The 17,826-nt window shown below is 36.5% G+C and overlaps 3 protein-coding genes across 4 annotated transcripts; all 3 read right to left on the bottom strand.

The window, feature by feature from the left end:
* Positions 1–1,775: 1,775 nt before the first annotated feature.
* LOC112098941 (peroxidase 60-like) lies at positions 1,776–3,937 on the bottom strand. Of its 2 annotated transcripts, XM_024185779.1 has the most exons (4): positions 3,236–3,937; positions 2,641–2,820; positions 2,388–2,553; positions 1,776–2,304 (listed from the first exon to the last, which is right to left on the bottom strand). In XM_024185779.1, exons 1-4 carry the CDS (start codon positions 3,491–3,493, stop codon positions 1,859–1,861), a joined length of 1,050 nt encoding a protein of 349 aa, XP_024041547.1. In that variant the 5' UTR covers positions 3,494–3,937; the 3' UTR covers positions 1,776–1,858. The 2 variants fall into 2 exon arrangements, with proteins under 2 accessions (XP_024041547.1, XP_024041548.1); XM_024185780.1 differs by lacking the exon at positions 2,641–2,820.
* A 92-nt stretch (positions 3,938–4,029) lies between these two features.
* On the bottom strand, positions 4,030–11,485 carry LOC18044157 (protein FRIGIDA). The gene is made up of 3 exons (XM_006436956.2): positions 10,573–11,485; positions 5,072–5,238; positions 4,030–4,983 (listed from the first exon to the last, which is right to left on the bottom strand). The coding sequence occupies exons 1-3, from the start codon at positions 11,420–11,422 to the stop codon at positions 4,144–4,146; spliced, it is 1,857 nt and encodes a 618-aa protein (XP_006437019.2). The 5' UTR covers positions 11,423–11,485; the 3' UTR covers positions 4,030–4,143.
* A 557-nt stretch (positions 11,486–12,042) lies between these two features.
* LOC18043201 (chaperone protein ClpD, chloroplastic) lies at positions 12,043–17,613 on the bottom strand. Its single transcript, XM_024185774.1, has 12 exons — positions 16,849–17,613; positions 16,395–16,552; positions 16,077–16,303; positions 15,852–15,960; positions 15,628–15,758; positions 14,840–14,941; positions 14,450–14,731; positions 14,268–14,371; positions 13,881–14,175; positions 13,113–13,346; positions 12,746–12,979; positions 12,043–12,536 (listed from the first exon to the last, which is right to left on the bottom strand). Exons 1-12 carry the CDS (start codon positions 17,505–17,507, stop codon positions 12,225–12,227), a joined length of 2,847 nt encoding a protein of 948 aa, XP_024041542.1. The 5' UTR covers positions 17,508–17,613; the 3' UTR covers positions 12,043–12,224.
* Positions 17,614–17,826: the final 213 nt, after the last annotated feature.

Genomic DNA, 17,826 nt, shown 5'->3' with positions numbered 1-17,826 from the left:
GGTAAGCCGCTTTCGTTCTGGTGCTTACTGCCCCGTATCCGGCTTGCCGTTTATCAGTATCCGGTAAGCCGCTTGCTACAGTAACTGCTACAGTAAAATATTTCCCGAAATTTACAATTTGACCCCAAAACTTTATAAAACTGTAGTATGACCCAAAACGTTATGAAACTTTGCAAATAAGTCCAATTTCAGAATTTCTAAATAATTCTTCGTTAACCCCAAACTTTCTGAAATTATGACTTTGCCCAAACTTTGTGAAATTATATAATGACCCCAAAATCATTTAAATAATTTCAAATAAGTCCAAATCCGAAACTTTAAAAACATTATCAAAGCTTTTAAAATACACGTGGTTTGTTATCATCAAAATCAATATTTATAGCCATATAGGCTAACACATATAACATATATTGAGCTTCCATTTCGCAAATCATCATTTATTGAATCATTATTGAACTATATTTTGTTATCCACTCTTAAAGAGAGTTTCATTGTTGTGATTTTCATTTCTCATCAAATTGTGAGTGTACAAGTGTGAGAAACACTTGGGGTGAAGAGATTGAGGATATAATCTCTTGTTGTAAATGTTCATTGACACCTTGGAAGTCAATTGTAAACATTTGAAGTCTTGGGAGGCTTGGATAGTGAAATCTTCAAGCCGGGTGAGCTTGGAGGCATGGGTGTAGGCGGGGATAGCCGAACCACGTAAAAATCATTGTGTTCGTTTTCTCTTCCCTTACTCTTTTAATATTGTGCTTGATTGAATTTATTGTTTTGATTTGATTAAGGTAATAGATTAAATTATTGTGCGAATTGTATTGCATAATTTTTAAAACCCAATTCACCCCCCTCTTGGGTTGCATAACTTGCATTTCATATATTACTTTCTATATAACAATTGCAAAATAAATAAATCGGTTTTTCATTCTTAAAAGAAAAAAAAAGTTTAAAAGTTAATATTCTGTTGGTTACATTTAGGGCTAGCAAATTTAATACAGTCTGATTACCTAACACTAATATGACACGAATAAATGGGTATGGATGGATAAAATTTGACACGATTACTAAATTGGGTTGGGTCCTAATTGACACGATTTTTTTCTGTGTCAAGTTAGGATTGATGCTCTTGACCTATTTATCTGATCAATGACACAATTATATTTTCTATTCTAAATTAATTTGTAATTCTTATCATCTAAACTCAACTATTGGATATAATTTTCTCTTTTTATTTTTTATTCCTTTTGTAAGGATAAACATATACACATTATTTCATTTATAAAATGTTATTTTGATTTAGAACTTCAATAATATAAATGTATAAAATATTAGTAGACATATATATTTTCTAATATTGATATATAATATTATTTAAATATATATAATTAAAACTTCAATGGTATAGAATGTGTAACATTTTAGTAAATAAGTGTGTGTGTGTATATATATATATAATGTAAATTTTGTTAAACATATAGATATTAAGCGGGTTATTGAGCAACCTATTCATATTTTTTTTTGTGTCCGGTTAGAATTTCAATATTTTGATACGATTATTAAATGGATCGGGGTTGAATCAATTTAAATTTGTCATGATACGAAGCTAACACGATATAAATATGTACCGGTGACTCGTCTTGTCTGCTTTAGTTACATTTAAATGTTTTCTTTTTAATTCTAAAATTTTTGCTAGTTGATTCTTGAACTAATAGAATTACTTGAAGTGGCATTGAGAATTCGAACCTTACTCGACGGGTGAGCAGAGAGTTTGTCCATTGTATTATCCAACTATTATTTCATACATTTAAGCCATCAAGAAAAAACACACTAAAAATTTAAGAAGACCTATTCTAATCAGTTATGTAAATGGTGGCCAATTTGTGGCTGTACAGAATCTCCTAATCTCTCCTTGCATGCCAGTGAGAACTTCAATGGCTCCCATTTTCACCATTGCAGCACCAAACTGTATGGGAAAGTCTAAGGCATTGGCTATGCTCATCACAGTGGCTCTTGTCAATGGGTGTAATGCCAATTCTTGATCGATTTCGAGCACTCCTCTGTTTAGCATTAACTGTCTGTAGTAGGAATTGTCCAGGAATGGAATTTGAAATGGATTTTGATCAAGATCAACCGTGTTGTTTGCCGTTGTTGTTGTTGTTGTTGTTGTTGTGTCTAGAGGGCACCGCGCTCTCAGCTTATTCGCGAGGAATGAATCCATTGTGGGGTCGGGTCTGCCTGTGCTTCTGAAATTGTAGAGACGATCTTTGAAGATTGAGCAATGTGCTACTCCTACAGAGTGACCTCCTAAAGCAATCATAAAATGCAATGGAAATTATGAACACAAGAATTTTCAAGTGCTTTCATTGAAAGTGTTTTAAGCTAAATACCCATCAGAAGAACCATGTCGGTAAGATTGAGGCCTTTGTTAGCAAACACGGCCATAGTCTGAGGGATCGAAGCTGAAGGACCTGGGATAGAAATGGACACATTCTGAGCTAGAGACACTAAACCGTCTCTTCTTCCTGTTTGCACCTCATATCTTCCTCCGCCGCCCTGCAGTTCAATTGTCAATTACAGTAATTTTGAGTTTGATTGAATATATAGCAGATATGGCATGCGCAGAGAGAAAGTTTTAAGTACCAAGAAAACAGCATCTCTAGCAGCAATGGCAATGAGATCAGCACAGGAAACGACACCAGGACAAAATCTTTCAACAGCAGCCTTTGCTTCGTCTATGATATCATAACCCCTTATGGTCAGATTTGGAATTGCTGTTTTCTCGCTGTTGGTGGCATCTATAAGAATTGATGCGTCGCAACCCTTTCTCATCACCATTCCCACAGATTTGCATTTAGTTTGATATTGTGTTTTATCAGTGCTTAAATATCAAGATAATTGTTCAGATTTATTAAACTCCTAGGCAGAAACCCAGTTCCAAATGTATGTAGACCATTTAATGAATTTCAATTCAGTATGTCTAATTCGTTGTATAATAAAAGTATAGACGGGAAACATTTGCAATTAAAGAACATAAAAGAAATAAAAGAATGAAACATGCGCGGTGTGCACACAAAGAATGTTTACCAACCAATGCAGCGTCAATGTTTCTTGCTTCATAGAAGTTTTAAGGACTAGATAAAATTGATTAACTATGCGTATTTGTTGGTGCATGGAATGCAAACAATGCAGTTCTAAACTTAAGCAAGAATATATGCTTGGGAAAATGGAAGCTTACATTGACAAAGCAATCATGAAACTGCAAGCGTATGAGGGCAGCCACGACAGTGGGATCTCTGAAGAACCTTGCTGTGACAACACCGGCTACTATCATCTCAACATCAGCAATCCCACATTTTCCTCTGTAAAATCCTACCTGTAATGCACCATGGCTCAATCCTGCGATGTTTGCTAATAAACACTGCCTGAGAATCAACAAAGCCACAGCCTGCTTCACCTTCTTCGTCTTCCAAATATGATCTACTCTCTCACTCATCTTTTTCCAAGGGATGGAAGAAGAAATCAATATCCAATTGTTTACCTTTGTATTAAACAGATTCAAAGAGACGATGCAATTTGTGAGAAACCATTTCTCCAAGTGTCTCTTATATTGTGATAGTGCATTAGAGACTTTTGGAGTCAATTGTCTTTCTCATTTCCTTGTTTGTTTATGTTATATTCTACTATACATGCATGCCTTGGGGTATGGTGCTCTTGCGGTCTTTGATTTTATATATAGCAAGCTCTACCGTTGCAAAGCCATACTGCCACGGACTTAAAAAATCCACAAAACAATTATACAACTGTTCACAAAAAGTTCGGCTCCCCATGATCCAGGGTAAAAAAGCTTTCACGATATCACATTTGCTATAACAACTAGAGTTTTTTATAGCAGCACATAACTTTTTACAATGCTAAGCAGCCTCTTCTTCTAGCAAGCCAGAAGAAAAAGATAAATAAAACAAGAATGATTCTGCCAATTCCTAACTTAGAAAATTCAACCTATGAAAGTAAAAGATTCTGATGGCCGCCACTGCCACTAGGCCTCTGGGGAGTATTGAGTACACACTTGAGGGAGGGCAGCACAAAAAAGAGTTGAAGAGAATGCTCTACAAGAACTACAACTGCTGGTATATACAATTCACCCTAAATTACAGCATCGGCAAAACTATACAAGTCGGAGGATGAACTTGGATTACCACCAGCAATAGATGAATGATTTATCAGACCTGCAAAACGATCTAGAGATGGTGACGGTCGATATAAGCCATCAAACACTATAGTTGCAGGTAGCCCAGTAAAGCTTTGCCCAATTACTCTGTCATCGTAAGCTGCATCTCCAGCTCTGTGCCATCCATATGAGGAGCCATTGGCATGCATCATTTGGCCATACTTGTCAACTGCTGTCTCTCCATGAACACCATTAAATGAACCAGTAGGGCGGGTAGTAATTCCAGGGGACATGCTAACTTCAACACCAACAGCATTCACCCTGCTTCCAGCTCCAACTGCCGGGCCAAGAGCATCAGGCAGAGCCCCGGTATTGTATACATGCGATGCAGCTGAGACAGCAGGATGGCTAATATAACCACCAAAACCACCATCAAACAAATTTGGTGTCAAACCACCATATGACCTCTTCTCATCTGCATAATTAGCAGCCCTTGGATCATGCACTTGGAAGACATGGGGAGATGTCATCAGGCAAGAGGCATTCGGAGTTGATCCCTTGGCTGTAAACCGACAACGTTTCATTTCTTGACCGTTCCATTTATTGGAGGACTCAATTTCACCCACTTTTCTCTTTGGCATTATCTTATTTTCCATTATTTGTTTGTTCCAATCAGCAATATCTTTCTCCAACTTGATTATCTTATCCTTGATTTGCCATCCAGGAAGCAGCTTGGCCGGATCAATTTTTTTATCTTCCAAACACTTGATAACAGATTGCAGAGCAGCTAAATGCTTTTCATTTGCTTCTTTCTTCTGTGAAAGAGCATCACAAGAAACCACCATTAATCAAAATATAGATAAAAATAAAAATATTACAGTAGACTAAGAAATAGACTAATACCAACAAAACAGGTGCATCCCGCTTTGTCCTCTTCCATGCATCCTTAGACTCACGTAAGAATGAAATCAAAATTTTATGAGGAGAGAACTTATCCTCAATCCCAAAGGTATACACAATATCTACAGCTTCAACATGCATTCCATGCTTTTTCATATTCTCTACTATTTCTGTCATAGAAAAGAATTACAAAGCATGGTTAGATAAATCATCAACGAGTCAATCCATTTCCATAGCCAGAAAACTAAAAGGAAAAAACGATGATGAATATGATAAAGTACAACTGCAGCTAAGAATAGTTTGCTACAGCTAAGCCAAAAGGCAGCATCCACCAGCCTTCATAAATAAGATGCCATGTATCAACAAGCACAGTCAAACATGTTACAAATGCCAGCTAAAATTAATATAAGCCAACAATTACACTCTAATTAACAGGAAGTCGAAATAGAGAAAAAGCCCAATGAACTTAGGTATAATAATGACAGCAGGTTCGACTTAAATAGAAAACAAACACACACAAACATATACAGAAAACTTCTCTTATCCGGTTTCTTGGATAAAAGAGATTTTGCGGACTTTCAGTACTCACCGTCAATTGCTTCAAGGGCCAGGATCTAAATATACTTATTTACTACTATGATATATCTATCTGAACAACTTAAGAGACAAAAGCTCTGGCAGCATTCAATTCAATTAAGCAGGAGCATTAATTGCTTATGCACTAGCTCTTTTACTTTCTTTTTTTACCATATATACTTATTCTCTATCAAGAAAAGAAGTTTTCGAATTTTAGTTAATGAACAAAAATGAGATTCTTGAACGCAAAACCATATGTAATAGATTGAATGCAAAAAATGAAAATAACAACGTAAATTAGAGTGATGCATAAACCATCCATGATAATCAACTGCATCCTTTAAACTAAAAAACCAATCACCATACCATTACACACTGTCACGTGAAAGAAAGGCAACAAGATCAACTGGTTGTTTTTTCCAAACAAAAAAATAAAGATGAACAAATTGCCGTGTTTTGTCCCAAAACCCAGGTTGTTAGTACTTCATGGTCCCAATGCTGGTAATAGATTCCCAAAGTGGTGAGGTAAAGGCCAGAACTTTGTTTCATCAATTTGGAAACCAAAATGTGATTAGTGTGAGAGTTCTTTTGAAGACTATTTTACAATTCTTACGATATAAAATCTTTAGATCCCAAACTAGTGGTCCTAATGGGAATGGCAGACATAAAAACTCAACAATGTTAAAGGTAGTGAGGCTACATACAAACACCCATGATTGTTCATATTCAATTATCAATAATATAGGAGAGAAGAATCATAAATAAAAACGAATTTGTAGTATCTGAACTTGATTAGTCAAGCAAGAACAACAACTGCAGCAGTTAAAAAGAAACACATCAACACCTGATCTTCCTTTAAATGTTTGTGAAATATAACAGAGAAGCATTTAATGCAGCTAAATTTAATCGATTGCTGCCTGAGGTTTTTTCCTAAAAAGTTGATTGGGCAGCTTTTTTCTATTAGTAAATAAGTTGGGCTAATTAAATCCTCGCCTTTGAAACAATCTGACGGTGAGTATTGAAAATCTGTGTACATTTGTTTATCGATAGAATTGATAATCGAAGCTTTCTGACTATATATATAAAAACACACACTAATAAAACTGAAAGACAGTCGCAGAATTCCTGTTCCCCCATTAAGGAAACATTGGCCCTCCCAATTAAGAAGGTTGAGAATTTACAGGTAGATAAATGAATCTTGACCAGATAAATAAATGTTGACCGAAAACAGACAAAATCACAAGTGGAATCTAGCAACGCATTTCCTATTAAGAAACAAACACACACACATACACCCAAAAAAAAAAAAAGAATTAAAAAAATACTGTACCCCCAATGCAGCCAACCTAAAATCAATCTTGCATGATTTTAAATGAAGAAAACCCATTGGAGAGTAGGGACGATTGACAGGATTTGCATTTACATATACATATCCATATCCGTATACATGGACATATACATATGCATATACATATCAGTATACATGAACACACACACACACATCCTCACTATGTTAAAATGAGGATGCCACTTACAGACAAAAAACACTGTTTTCAATCCATTAAAATCTGTGTTTTTTGTATTTTAGTGACATCCTCACTTTAACAAAGTGAAGATGTCCTCACTAGAGAAGGACTCTCTCTCTCTCTCTCTCTCTCGATATATATATAAATAAATATATAGATATATACATATATATATATATATATATATTATGTAGCCTAACGGCAACCCTATCTCCTCCCCATCCATGTAAGCAGAGTTCAAACCCAGACCTCCTGTTTCCAACACAGGAGATTTTACCACCTCAACTAGATGGCCCACAATTACCATGAAGGCAGACTTGTGAAATAGTTGGTTTCTAAGAGTGTGAATAAATAAAGTATGATAGCCAAAGTACAAGAATAGAAGTACTCATAACCAGAAGAAAAACGGCATTTGCTATAGAGATGCGATAATGTGGGAATATAACAAAAATCCACTGTGGCTTCTGGTCTCTCTTCATATACTTCTAAAACTATTTGTTGCCTTGAATAATATTCATGCCCTACGACAATCATTGTATAAGAGCTTAAATTTCCCTCAATCTTCTTCCAAGTAAAGCAATGCTATTTTCTGTGCCTTCAATTAAAAATTCTCCATCCTGAAGAAGACTAAAAATGTGATCTTCAATAATTAGAATTGACTAAAATGAGTTAACCCTTCTAACAGAAAACTTTAGAAGAGAGAATCATAGAGCAACCTTTATTGGTTCAACAATCTGAGTAAAAAGAAAAATGAAATATCCTTGCAATTGAATTCAATTAAGCAGGAGCATTAATTGCTTATGCACTAGCTCTTTTACTTTCTTTTGTTACCATATATACTTATTCTCTATCAAGAAAAAAAGTTTTCGAATTTTAGTTAATGAACAAAAATGAGATTCTTGAACGCAAAACCATATGTAATAGATTGAATGCAAAAGATGAAAATAACAACGTAAATTAGAGTGATGCATAACCATCCATGATAATCAACTGCATCCTTTAAACTAAAAAACCAATCACCATGCCATTACACACTGTCACGTGAAAGAAAGGCAACAAGATCAACTGGTTATTTTTTCCAAACAAAAAAAAAAAAAGATGAATGAATTGCCATGTTTTGTCCCAAAACCCAGGTTGTTAGTACTTCATGGTCCCAATGCTGGTAATAAATTCCCAAAGTGGAGAGGTAAGGGCCAGAACTTTGTTTCATCAATTTGGAAACCAAAATGTGATTAGTGTGAGAGTTCTTTTGAAGACTATTTTACAATTCTTACGATATAAATCTTTAGATCCCAGACTAGTGGTCCTAATGGAATGGCAGACATAAAAACTCAACAATGTTAAGGTAGTGAGGCTACATACAAAACACCCATGATTGTTCATATTCAATTATCAATAATATAGGAGAGAAGAATCATAAAATAAAAACGAATTTTGTAGTATCTGAACTTGATTAGTCGAGCAAGAACAACAGCTGCAGCAGTTAAAAACAAACACATCAACACCTGATCTTCCTTTAAATGTTTGTGAAATATAACAGAGAAGCATTTAATGCAGCTAAATTTAATTGATTACTGCCTGAGGTTTTTCTCTAAAAAGTTGATTGGGCAGCTTTTTTCTATTAGTAAATAAGTTGGGCTAATTAAATCCTCACCTTTGAAACAATCTGAAAGTGAATATTGAAAATCTGTGTACTTTTGTTTATCGATAGAATTGATAATCGAAGCTTTCTGACTATATATATAAAAACACACACTAATAAAACTGAAAGACAGTCGCAGAATTCCTGTTCCCCCATTAAGGAAATATTGGCCATCCCAATTAAGAAGGTTGAGAATTTACAGGTGGATAAATGAATCTTGACCAGATAAATAAATGTTGACCGAAAACAGACAAAATCACAAGTGGAATCTAGCAACGCATTTCCTATTAAGAAAACAAACACACACACATACACCCAAAAAAAAAAAAAGAATTAAAAAAATACTGTACCCCCAATGCAGCCAACCTAAAATCAATCTTGCATGATTTTAAATGAAGAAAACCCATTGCCGAGTAGGGACGATTGACAGGATTTGCATATACATATACATATCCATATCCGTATACATGGACATATACATATGCATATACATATACATATACATATACATATACATATCAGTATACATGTACACACACACACACACACACACATCCTCATTATGTTAAAATGAGGATGCCACTTACAGACAAAAAACACTGTTTCCAATCCATTAAAATCTGTGTTTTTTGTATTTTAGTGACATCCTCACTTTAACAAAGTGAAGATGTCCTCACTAGAGAAAGACTCTCTCTCTCTCTCTCGATATATATATATATATATAAATATATAGATATATAGATATATATATTATGCAACCCTATCTCCTCCCCATCCATGTAAGCAGAGTTCAAAACCCAGACCTCCTGTTTCCAACACAGGAGATTTTACCACCTCAACTAGATGGCCCACAATTACCATGAAGGCAGACTTGTGAAATAGTTGGTTTCTAGGAGTGTGAATAAATAAAGCACGATAGCCAAAGGACAAGAATAGAAGTACTCATAACCAGAAGAAAAACGGCCTTTGCTATAGAGATGCGATAATGTGGGAATATAACAAAAATCCACTGTGGCTTCTGGTCTCTCTTCATATACTTCTAAAACTATTTGTCGCCTTGAATAATATTCATGCCCTACGACAATCATTGTATAAGAGCTTAAATTTCCCTCAATCTTCTTCCAAGTAAAGCAATGCTATTTTCTGTGCCTTCAATTAAAAATTCTCCATCCTGAAGAAGACTTAAAATGTGATCTTCAATTATTAGAATTGACTAAAATGAGCTAACCCTTCTAACAGAAAACTTTAGAAGAGAGAATCATAGAGCAACCTTTATTGGTTCAACAATCTGAGTAAAAAGAAAAATGAAATATCCTTGCAATTGAATTCGTCGTGAACCTGATAACAGCCACTTTAATTACTACAGGCCTTCCATAATCGGAGAAGCTAATGTCTCGTTCCCAACTATGATTCTGTAATGTTTTATCTTCTGTATAAGGTATTCAGTGCTGCAACATAACCTATTAATTGATAAGAAACCTATATTGCCTACGTCAGCAACAGAATTTTGCGAAAAAAAAGGACTCGTTTAATTTATACAATTATCAAAAAACTGACTTCCACATTAAAATTATGCTCTCTTCCAAGAAGAATGTACGTGTTCATTCTACTAATAATCATAAACTCAATAAATAACAACAACAATGATAAGTAACACATACACTCAATATGTAGCAATAACAATGATATAAATTCACCACAATGCAAAGGCAGCAACAACAACAAGAAGCAACCTAAGTGAGATAATAAGGAGAAAAGACCTGGAATCTTCTGGACAAGAACACGGGATCCTTTAAGCAAATGCCCAATCTCCTTCACATTGCTAAACCTAATCAAATCCCTGATATCATCATTCTTAAAACCTTTAGGAATCCCAAAACAAGCAATAAACAGAAGCAAGCCTCTGGCGTCAATCTCACAAGCTTTACACACACCGCCTTCACTAATCAGCCTCTTTTTCCATGCAATCGCATTATTCTCGGCCTCTTGTTTCACCGGCTTCTCAATCTCAATCTCCTTTTCGCTCTCTCCGATCACGATAAGGAAAAGCTCCAACATCAGAACCGAAGCTTGCCGCGACGTGATCATAGGAGAATTCTTCGTGTACGCTCGGATTCCTTGGAGGAAGAACCTCCCGACGCAATCTAGCACCAGCTTCGCCGGCTTCGGCGCGGATTTGAGCGCCGAAATCGCTTCGTCTCGACGGACGCTCTGGATCTCCGATAAGTTCGAGACCACGTACTTCCTTAATCCGCGGCTGTACATCGTCTCGCAGAGAGAATGGAGCTCCGACCGCCGCTGCGAGGAATTTTTACTGTCGTTCTCTACGGTTTCCGTTGGTGCTTTCGACGCCGTAACTTCTTCCGTTAGAATCCGAGGAGTCTGGTTGTGGCGCGTTGTCGTCTCGGGAACAACTGACGGCGCCGTTAATTCTAATGATTCCGCGTTTCCATTATTGAATTTGGTGTCCATGGTGTCCATAGCTTCCCCAATAAAATCGACATGCTTTTGCAATTCTTCGTATCTTTTATTGAATTCGAGAATTTTAGAGGCGAGGCCACTGAGTTCGTTGACGGATTTCATCAACTCAGACTCATTCAGCTGAGCCATGGATATACCCCCTGCAATTTTCCAGGCAAAAAAGAACACGAGTGTCTGCGCAGCGCTTTGATCTTTTACTGTTTCCTTCCTCTATATATAGGGAATTTCCGTTTTTTAATGTTTTTTTTTTCAAGCTTTTTTTGTCTTATTATTTATTTACACTTTAAACTTTTGGCGGATACACGTGTAATAATATTTAGCACATCAGAAAATCTTTAGTGCCGCAAAACTAATGTGTATCGCGCGCCGTGTTACATGTGAACCTGACCAATAATGTTTTGACACATATTATAATTTTTTTTTTCTTTTAAATGCTAATCATTCGTAAAAGAAAAGAATAATTTAATTGGAACTTTTACATAATTGTTTATTATTTGTGCCATGACTATGGTCGATGCTGTGCTCTATAATCTGAGTTCTATCAAAATGGTCAACTTTTATTGTTAACTTTATATCTAAAAGATTTTACTAATTTTATAGTTCTTTTTTTTAATCCGGACCATCTGATGACGTTCGTACTGTAGGTATAGTTCTCAATTATTTTGTTATTTAACAATTCCCTGCTTACTTAGGAACCAATAACCTAAAATCAGGTGGGTCCTATCAATATCGATTTAACTGTTTAAAAATTAAAAGGAGAGGAGTATATACTCGGATGTATTTGCCTGAAGCAATGGTTCAAAGAGTTCAAAGAATAATTTACAAGCTTTGCTTGTATATACAACTTGGAATTAATCAATCATCTATACTACAAACAAATTTAACCACATTATCAAGTTAAGCAGTATAGTCAGTCGTACACAGAATAAGATTAGAAGATGGATGTTGTATCTGACAATTTAGCACTATTATCAGATCGGTTCCTAACATACGGTTTCCCGGAGGCATCCAAGTCAATAATGGCTGTGTCACCAGGCTTGTAATCTCCGGCGAGAACTGCTTCGCTTAATAGATCTTCGATTATTGAAGTAACTGCTCTCCGAAGAGGCCTGGCGCCATAAGCCTGGTCATAACCTTGCTGGCATATGAAATCTTTAATTGAATCGGACACCTCCAGTCCAATTCCTAGAGATATAAGCCTCGCCTTCACCTCTTGCAGCATCAAACTCAAAATCTCAAGTATCTGAAAACAAACTGCATTTGTCACTTCCCATTTTGAAGGGGTAGGTTCACTCAAATATATCAAGTTTTTCCAATTCAGGTTGTTAATTGAAACTTTGGATACTCAGTAGCCTTAAAATAATCATTTAAATGCAGATAACAAAATTTAATGGGTGAGGGTAACAACTTATGCACTCATGATTGTGCTCAAATCAATGGAAGTTGACAAACCTCAGCCTTTTCAAGGGACCGAAAGACGACCACTTCATCTATCCTATTAAGTAACTCTGGACGAAAATATGCCTTAAGCTCCTCAACTACGAGTGTCTTCATTCCAGCATATGAAGTTGACTCATTATCTTCAAGCAAGAACCCAATAGAGCCATGTCTGCCCTTTGCAATTGTCGTAGATCCCACATTTGAAGTCATGACTATCAATGCATTCTTGAAAGATACTCTCCGACCCTGTTAACCCAATACAGGGTTAGAGACTTGACAGTTGATAATAATCAAGGAACAAAATAATTCACTAGGAAAAAATTTGTTTTAAGATATTTTTCTACAATTTCTGATACAAGTGTGAACACCATCCACTAACATGAGAATCAGTTAGGTGGCCATCTTCAAACACTTGGAGGAGGATGTTAAATATATCTGGATGTGCTTTCTCTATTTCATCTAGCAACAACAACGTAAATGGCCGTCTTCTAATAGCTTCCGTAAGAAGACCTCCCTCTTCATACCCAACATAACCTGGGGGTGATCCAATCAATTTGCTCACTGTATGCCGCTCCATATATTCACTCATGTCCAATCTTAGCATGGATGACTCCTGCAATATAACACCAAGAGAGAAACCACAGAATATTACCAATTCAGTGGAATAAAAGAATTCTATGCGAACCACAGGCTTATACACGGATGCAAATGACTATTAATTTACGTCGCACCTAGGAAATGACATTAAACATAATCATGACATCACCTTTGAAGGCCCCAATATTTCAATTTCTCATTTGTAGAGTAACAATTACCTGTTATTTATCTCAAAAATATTTTTGTAATACTTAATGTTCTACAAGATTTTTCAAATTATCTCAAACAACTAAATTGCCCCATGCAGTTCATACCTTACTATTATCTAACTACATATAAATATATATGGAAAAGATGTTTCGTTCTATTTCCAAAATATTTCCACGATCCTCACCAAGCATGGACTTTCCCAATGAATGTTGCTTCAATTGCGAACAAAAAAATAAGACAGGCCATCTAGTTTAACAAATCAAATTCAACATATTTGACGTGAAAGAGCTACTTTTACTGAATTGAATGGGGAGGGAAAAAATAGGTAATGAATCCTTACCGACCCAAAATAGCATGCTGCCAAAGATTTTGCCAACTCAGTTTTTCCAACACCCGTTGGGCCACAAAAGAGCATTGCAGCTGTTGGCCTGTTAGGATCCTTCAGGCCAACCCGGGATCTCTTAACAGCTCGAGAAATGGCGGCAACAGCCTCATCTTGACCAATAACTCGCTTTTTAAGCTGCTCTTCGAGACCCACTAGCAGCATTCTTTCATCGGCAGTGATCTGCTGAACTGGGATCCCAGACCAAAGTGAAGCAACTGCTGCAATATCATCAGGTCCCACGACTGCAGGTCTGACAATAACCACAGAAGGAAATACCGTAAGAAATGAAACCAAATTCTGAGGATTGTAAGTTCATACACAGTTTTAGGATAAAATTCATACTCATCATCATCTGAAGCAGAAGGCAAAGAGGATTCTACAACAATTTCACTAGTATCACCCATGCTGGCAACAACATCATCATATTTCAGCCTACTTCCCTGGACCTGCTTACAGTAAAAAAATGAAACTGGGGTTATCAGTAGATCAGAAATTCAAATATAACTAAGAGGCAATGTCATTACCACTTCATGCATGGCCTGAACAGTTCTAATTTCTTGCCAATAGTCATCTGGTGGCTTCGAAAGTATACAAGTTTGCTGTTCTTTTTTCCTCTTAAATAACTCAATATGAGCTCTACTTCCAGCCTCATCAACGAGATCAATGGCTTTATCAGGAAGATATCTGTCAGAAATATACCTTGCTGACAGGTGCACAGCAGCATTTATTGCTTCTAGCGTGAATTTGCAGTTGTGATGGGCCTCATATTTCTCACGCAGACCCAAGAGTATCCTAACTGCATCCTCCTGAAATTATTGTCACATAATGTCAATAAGAATAAGGCAAAACATAAAGAAATAAAAGTAAACGGAGAGACTTCACAAATAAAAATAAATATACATATCAACAATAACCTGGCTTGGTTCACTAATCAATACAGGCTGGAATCTCCGGGCTAATGCTTTGTCCTTCTCAAATTGGGTCCTGTATTCATCTTGAGTTGTGGATGCAATACACTGCAAGCAATGGGATGTTAATGGGCCAAGTACAATGTAAAGATTTGGGAAATGAATAAAAAAAAGGGTAAATGAGAACAGTTGAGTTACTAAGAAATGTACATATCACTCTGATAAAATAGATTCAAGTAGACCTCGCAATAGAATTCAAAAATCTTATTGAAAATAAGAAGTCCGATTAAAGGGTGTCACTTTCAAACCTCACAACAACTTTAAAGTGCAGAAAAAGAACATGCATCAGCAACTGCAACTTTTTATAACAAAATCCAAGGGCTTTTGCGTTCCAATCCCCAAGAAGTCAAGTAATTTGATTTCTGAGGTTTGAATCAGTACTTTCTTTTATTTTGTATTGAGAAGCATTAGGTAAAAGATTTGCTTGATGGAGATCATTCCTGCGGACTCAAATCAAGAACTTGACCCAAGGATTCCAGATTGCAAGCGTATACTCTTTGTTTCTCAGTCAGCTCCGACTATCCAATACTAGATAATCATATCTTTAATTGCATTCAACTATAATCTTTGGTCCTACTCTTTTTATCTCTGATATTCCCAATAATGGCTAAATTTTAGGGCCAATACAGGTATATATGAATTTTGTAATTCACATGCATACATGCACATAGATTAGATATTAGAGTGTCACTTATAAATAGAAGAGAAAAACACAATTAAAGATAAACAATCACCTGAAGTTCACCCCTCCCAAGTGATGGCTTCAATAGATTGGAAATGTCAAGACCAGTACCCTTGTTTCCTCGTCCCACTGTGCCCGAACCAATAAGTGTGTGAACTTCATCAATGAAAAGAATGACATCACCTGCAATACAAGTATATCAAGAGTGAACAGAAAAAAGGAGCTCATTCTGGATGATAAGAGATGGCTCAAATTTATTTGAAAAAATGCAATCACCTGATTTCTGTATCTCACTTATTAAGGTAGTAACACGAGCCTCTAATTCACCCCTTTCCTTTGCACCAGCCATTAATAATCCCATATCCAAGGACATTATACGTTTTGACTGTGGACAGAATAATGAAACTGATCAAATTTGTAAGATATATAGTATTCTTACAAGGCATATAAACATTTTGACCATGACAAGAGTCCAATACAATCACCCATTAAGATCCTCACCAAGAGAAAAACGGGAACTTCTGCCTGTACAATACGAATTGCTAGTCCTTCGGCAATTGCAGTTTTGCCAACCCCACTTTCACCAAGAAGAATAGGGTTATTTTTGGTTCTGCGGCAAAGAATTTGAATGATTCTCTGAATTTCAGTCTCTCGGCCAATAACAGGATCAATTAGTTCTTCACTAGCACGAGCTGTGAGGTCCACACAGAACTGTTCCAATGCACTCGCTAATAAAGAAATCCAATTATCACAAAACATCCCTCGCCTTTCTCATAATTAAGAAACTAGAGAAAGAATCAGCAAGATCAGCATTTATACCTCTTGTTCTCCCAGGTGATTTTAAAGCAGCAGTTTTTCCAGAAATGGAATTTTCACGCACCCCTTTGGCCAAAGATGGCTCTCTTCCTTCCTTGGCAAGCTCCCCTTGAAGCCTTGAAACCGCAACAGCTGCCAAGTGATTTACATCCACCCCTAACCTAAAACCAAAACAAGACAGGCTCGATCAATAATAAATTACCCCAAGAAGTGTCTGCAACCCTGAATTCCATGAAGTAGTAAAAATGCAGCATCTCATTCACCGGCTAGCATAAAGAAAGAATTTAGGAATACAAACAACCCAAAATTCAATTAACAATCTTCTTCAGATATCTCTATCCAAAAGTCAACCTCCTTTAGCATGAATTAATGGCATTATTAGAGTCCACAAATTTCAACATAAAAGCTCTTGCAATCTAATCTGCATGCATGAATCAATAACAGTTTCAAAAAGTACCTCTTGAGAACCCGACCTGCACTGCCATCATCAACAGTAAACAAACCGAGAGCAATGTGTTCTGGGGCAATAAAATTATAGCCCCTGCTTCTCGAATACTCCACAGCAGCCTCAAAAACACGTTTCGTGCTAATAGAAAACGGCATTTTCGCAGCTGACGAAAACGGCTTTCCTTGAGCAGCAGCAGCAGCAGCATCATCAGTGTCTTGATTATTAGTACTATGCCAAATGGAGACCACGGCTTCTCTGGCCTTATCAATGGTGATCCCCGATTCAAGAAACCCATTTGGATGCCGATCTTCAGCTATCAGACCCAGCAACAAATGCTGAGTAAAAACCATGTCTTTCCCCAACGATTTTGCTTCTCTTTGAGAAAAAATCACGGCTTTCACAGCTCGCTCAGTGAATCGCTCGAAAACTGAAGAAATTGGAATGATCTTTCTTCTTTTTCTTGCGCATATGGGATTGCAATTATTGTTATTACTAGTATAATTGGAGTGAAAAAACTGGACTTTGTGTGAGATCATTGAAATATTGAAAAATGAAGACATGGGATTTACATATTGCAGCGGCGGAAGACGATGACGTGGCGGCGGTGGTTGGTTGGCGAATAGGCACCGTGAATTAACTGAGAGAGGTGAACAAGTTGACACTTCCATATTTTTTGACAAGACTTCAAAATGAAAAGGGAAAATTAAATGATTTTGGTTTCAACTTTCGAGTTTTATTATTAGAAGAGAAAGAAAAAAGGAAACGAAACTTTTCTTTTGCTTGTGGAAATGAAAGAGAAAGAGGGAGGAAGGAATCAAAGGAAAGGCATGGAGTGCAGGAAGAGTCAAACCTGAAGCTGAAGGATGACAATTTACAAATTAAGCCACGTTGTAATTACTAATTTTGGCTGCGCAAAAGTCAGCAGTCAAATTTAACTTCACATGGAAATTAAGGCAATCATGGAGGCTTAGTTAGCCCCGCACGGAA

The sequence above is a fragment of the Citrus clementina genome, unplaced genomic scaffold, assembly GCF_000493195.1.
Source record: "Citrus clementina cultivar Clemenules unplaced genomic scaffold, Citrus_clementina_v1.0 scaffold_4, whole genome shotgun sequence".
In the NCBI taxonomy this organism is placed as follows: domain Eukaryota; kingdom Viridiplantae; phylum Streptophyta; class Magnoliopsida; order Sapindales; family Rutaceae; genus Citrus; species Citrus x clementina.
Note: the sequence above shows the minus strand (reverse complement) of the source record. Positions and strands in the feature narration are given on the sequence as shown.

Excerpts from the sequence above, each read along its gene's own strand:
- LOC18043201 (XM_024185774.1), bottom strand. The coding sequence starts at position 17,507 with ATGGAAGTGTCAACTTGTTCACCTCTCTCAGTTAATTCACGGTGCCTA. Across the intron at positions 14,372-14,449 it reads TTCAGGCCATGCATGAAGTG|GTCCAGGGAAGTAGGCTGAA; the intron begins GTAATGACATTG and ends TACTGTAAGCAG. Across the intron at positions 12,537-12,745 it reads GGTCCCTTGAAAAGGCTGAG|ATACTTGAGATTTTGAGTTT; the intron begins GTTTGTCAACTT and ends GTTTGTTTTCAG.
- LOC112098941 (XM_024185779.1), bottom strand. The coding sequence starts at position 3,493 with ATGAGTGAGAGAGTAGATCATATTTGGAAGACGAAGAAGGTGAAGCAG. Across the intron at positions 2,821-3,235 it reads TTCATGATTGCTTTGTCAAT|GGTTGCGACGCATCAATTCT; the intron begins GTAAGCTTCCAT and ends GTGATGAGAAAG. Across the intron at positions 2,554-2,640 it reads CTAGAGATGCTGTTTTCTTG|GGCGGCGGAGGAAGATATGA; the intron begins GTACTTAAAACT and ends ATTGAACTGCAG.
- LOC18044157 (XM_006436956.2), bottom strand. The coding sequence starts at position 11,422 with ATGGCTCAGCTGAATGAGTCTGAGTTGATGAAATCCGTCAACGAACTC. Across the intron at positions 5,239-10,572 it reads TCTTGTCCAGAAGATTCCAG|AAATAGTAGAGAATATGAAA; the intron begins GTCTTTTCTCCT and ends TTTCTATGACAG. Across the intron at positions 4,984-5,071 it reads GGGATGCACCTGTTTTGTTG|AAGAAAGAAGCAAATGAAAA; the intron begins GTATTAGTCTAT and ends GCTCTTTCACAG.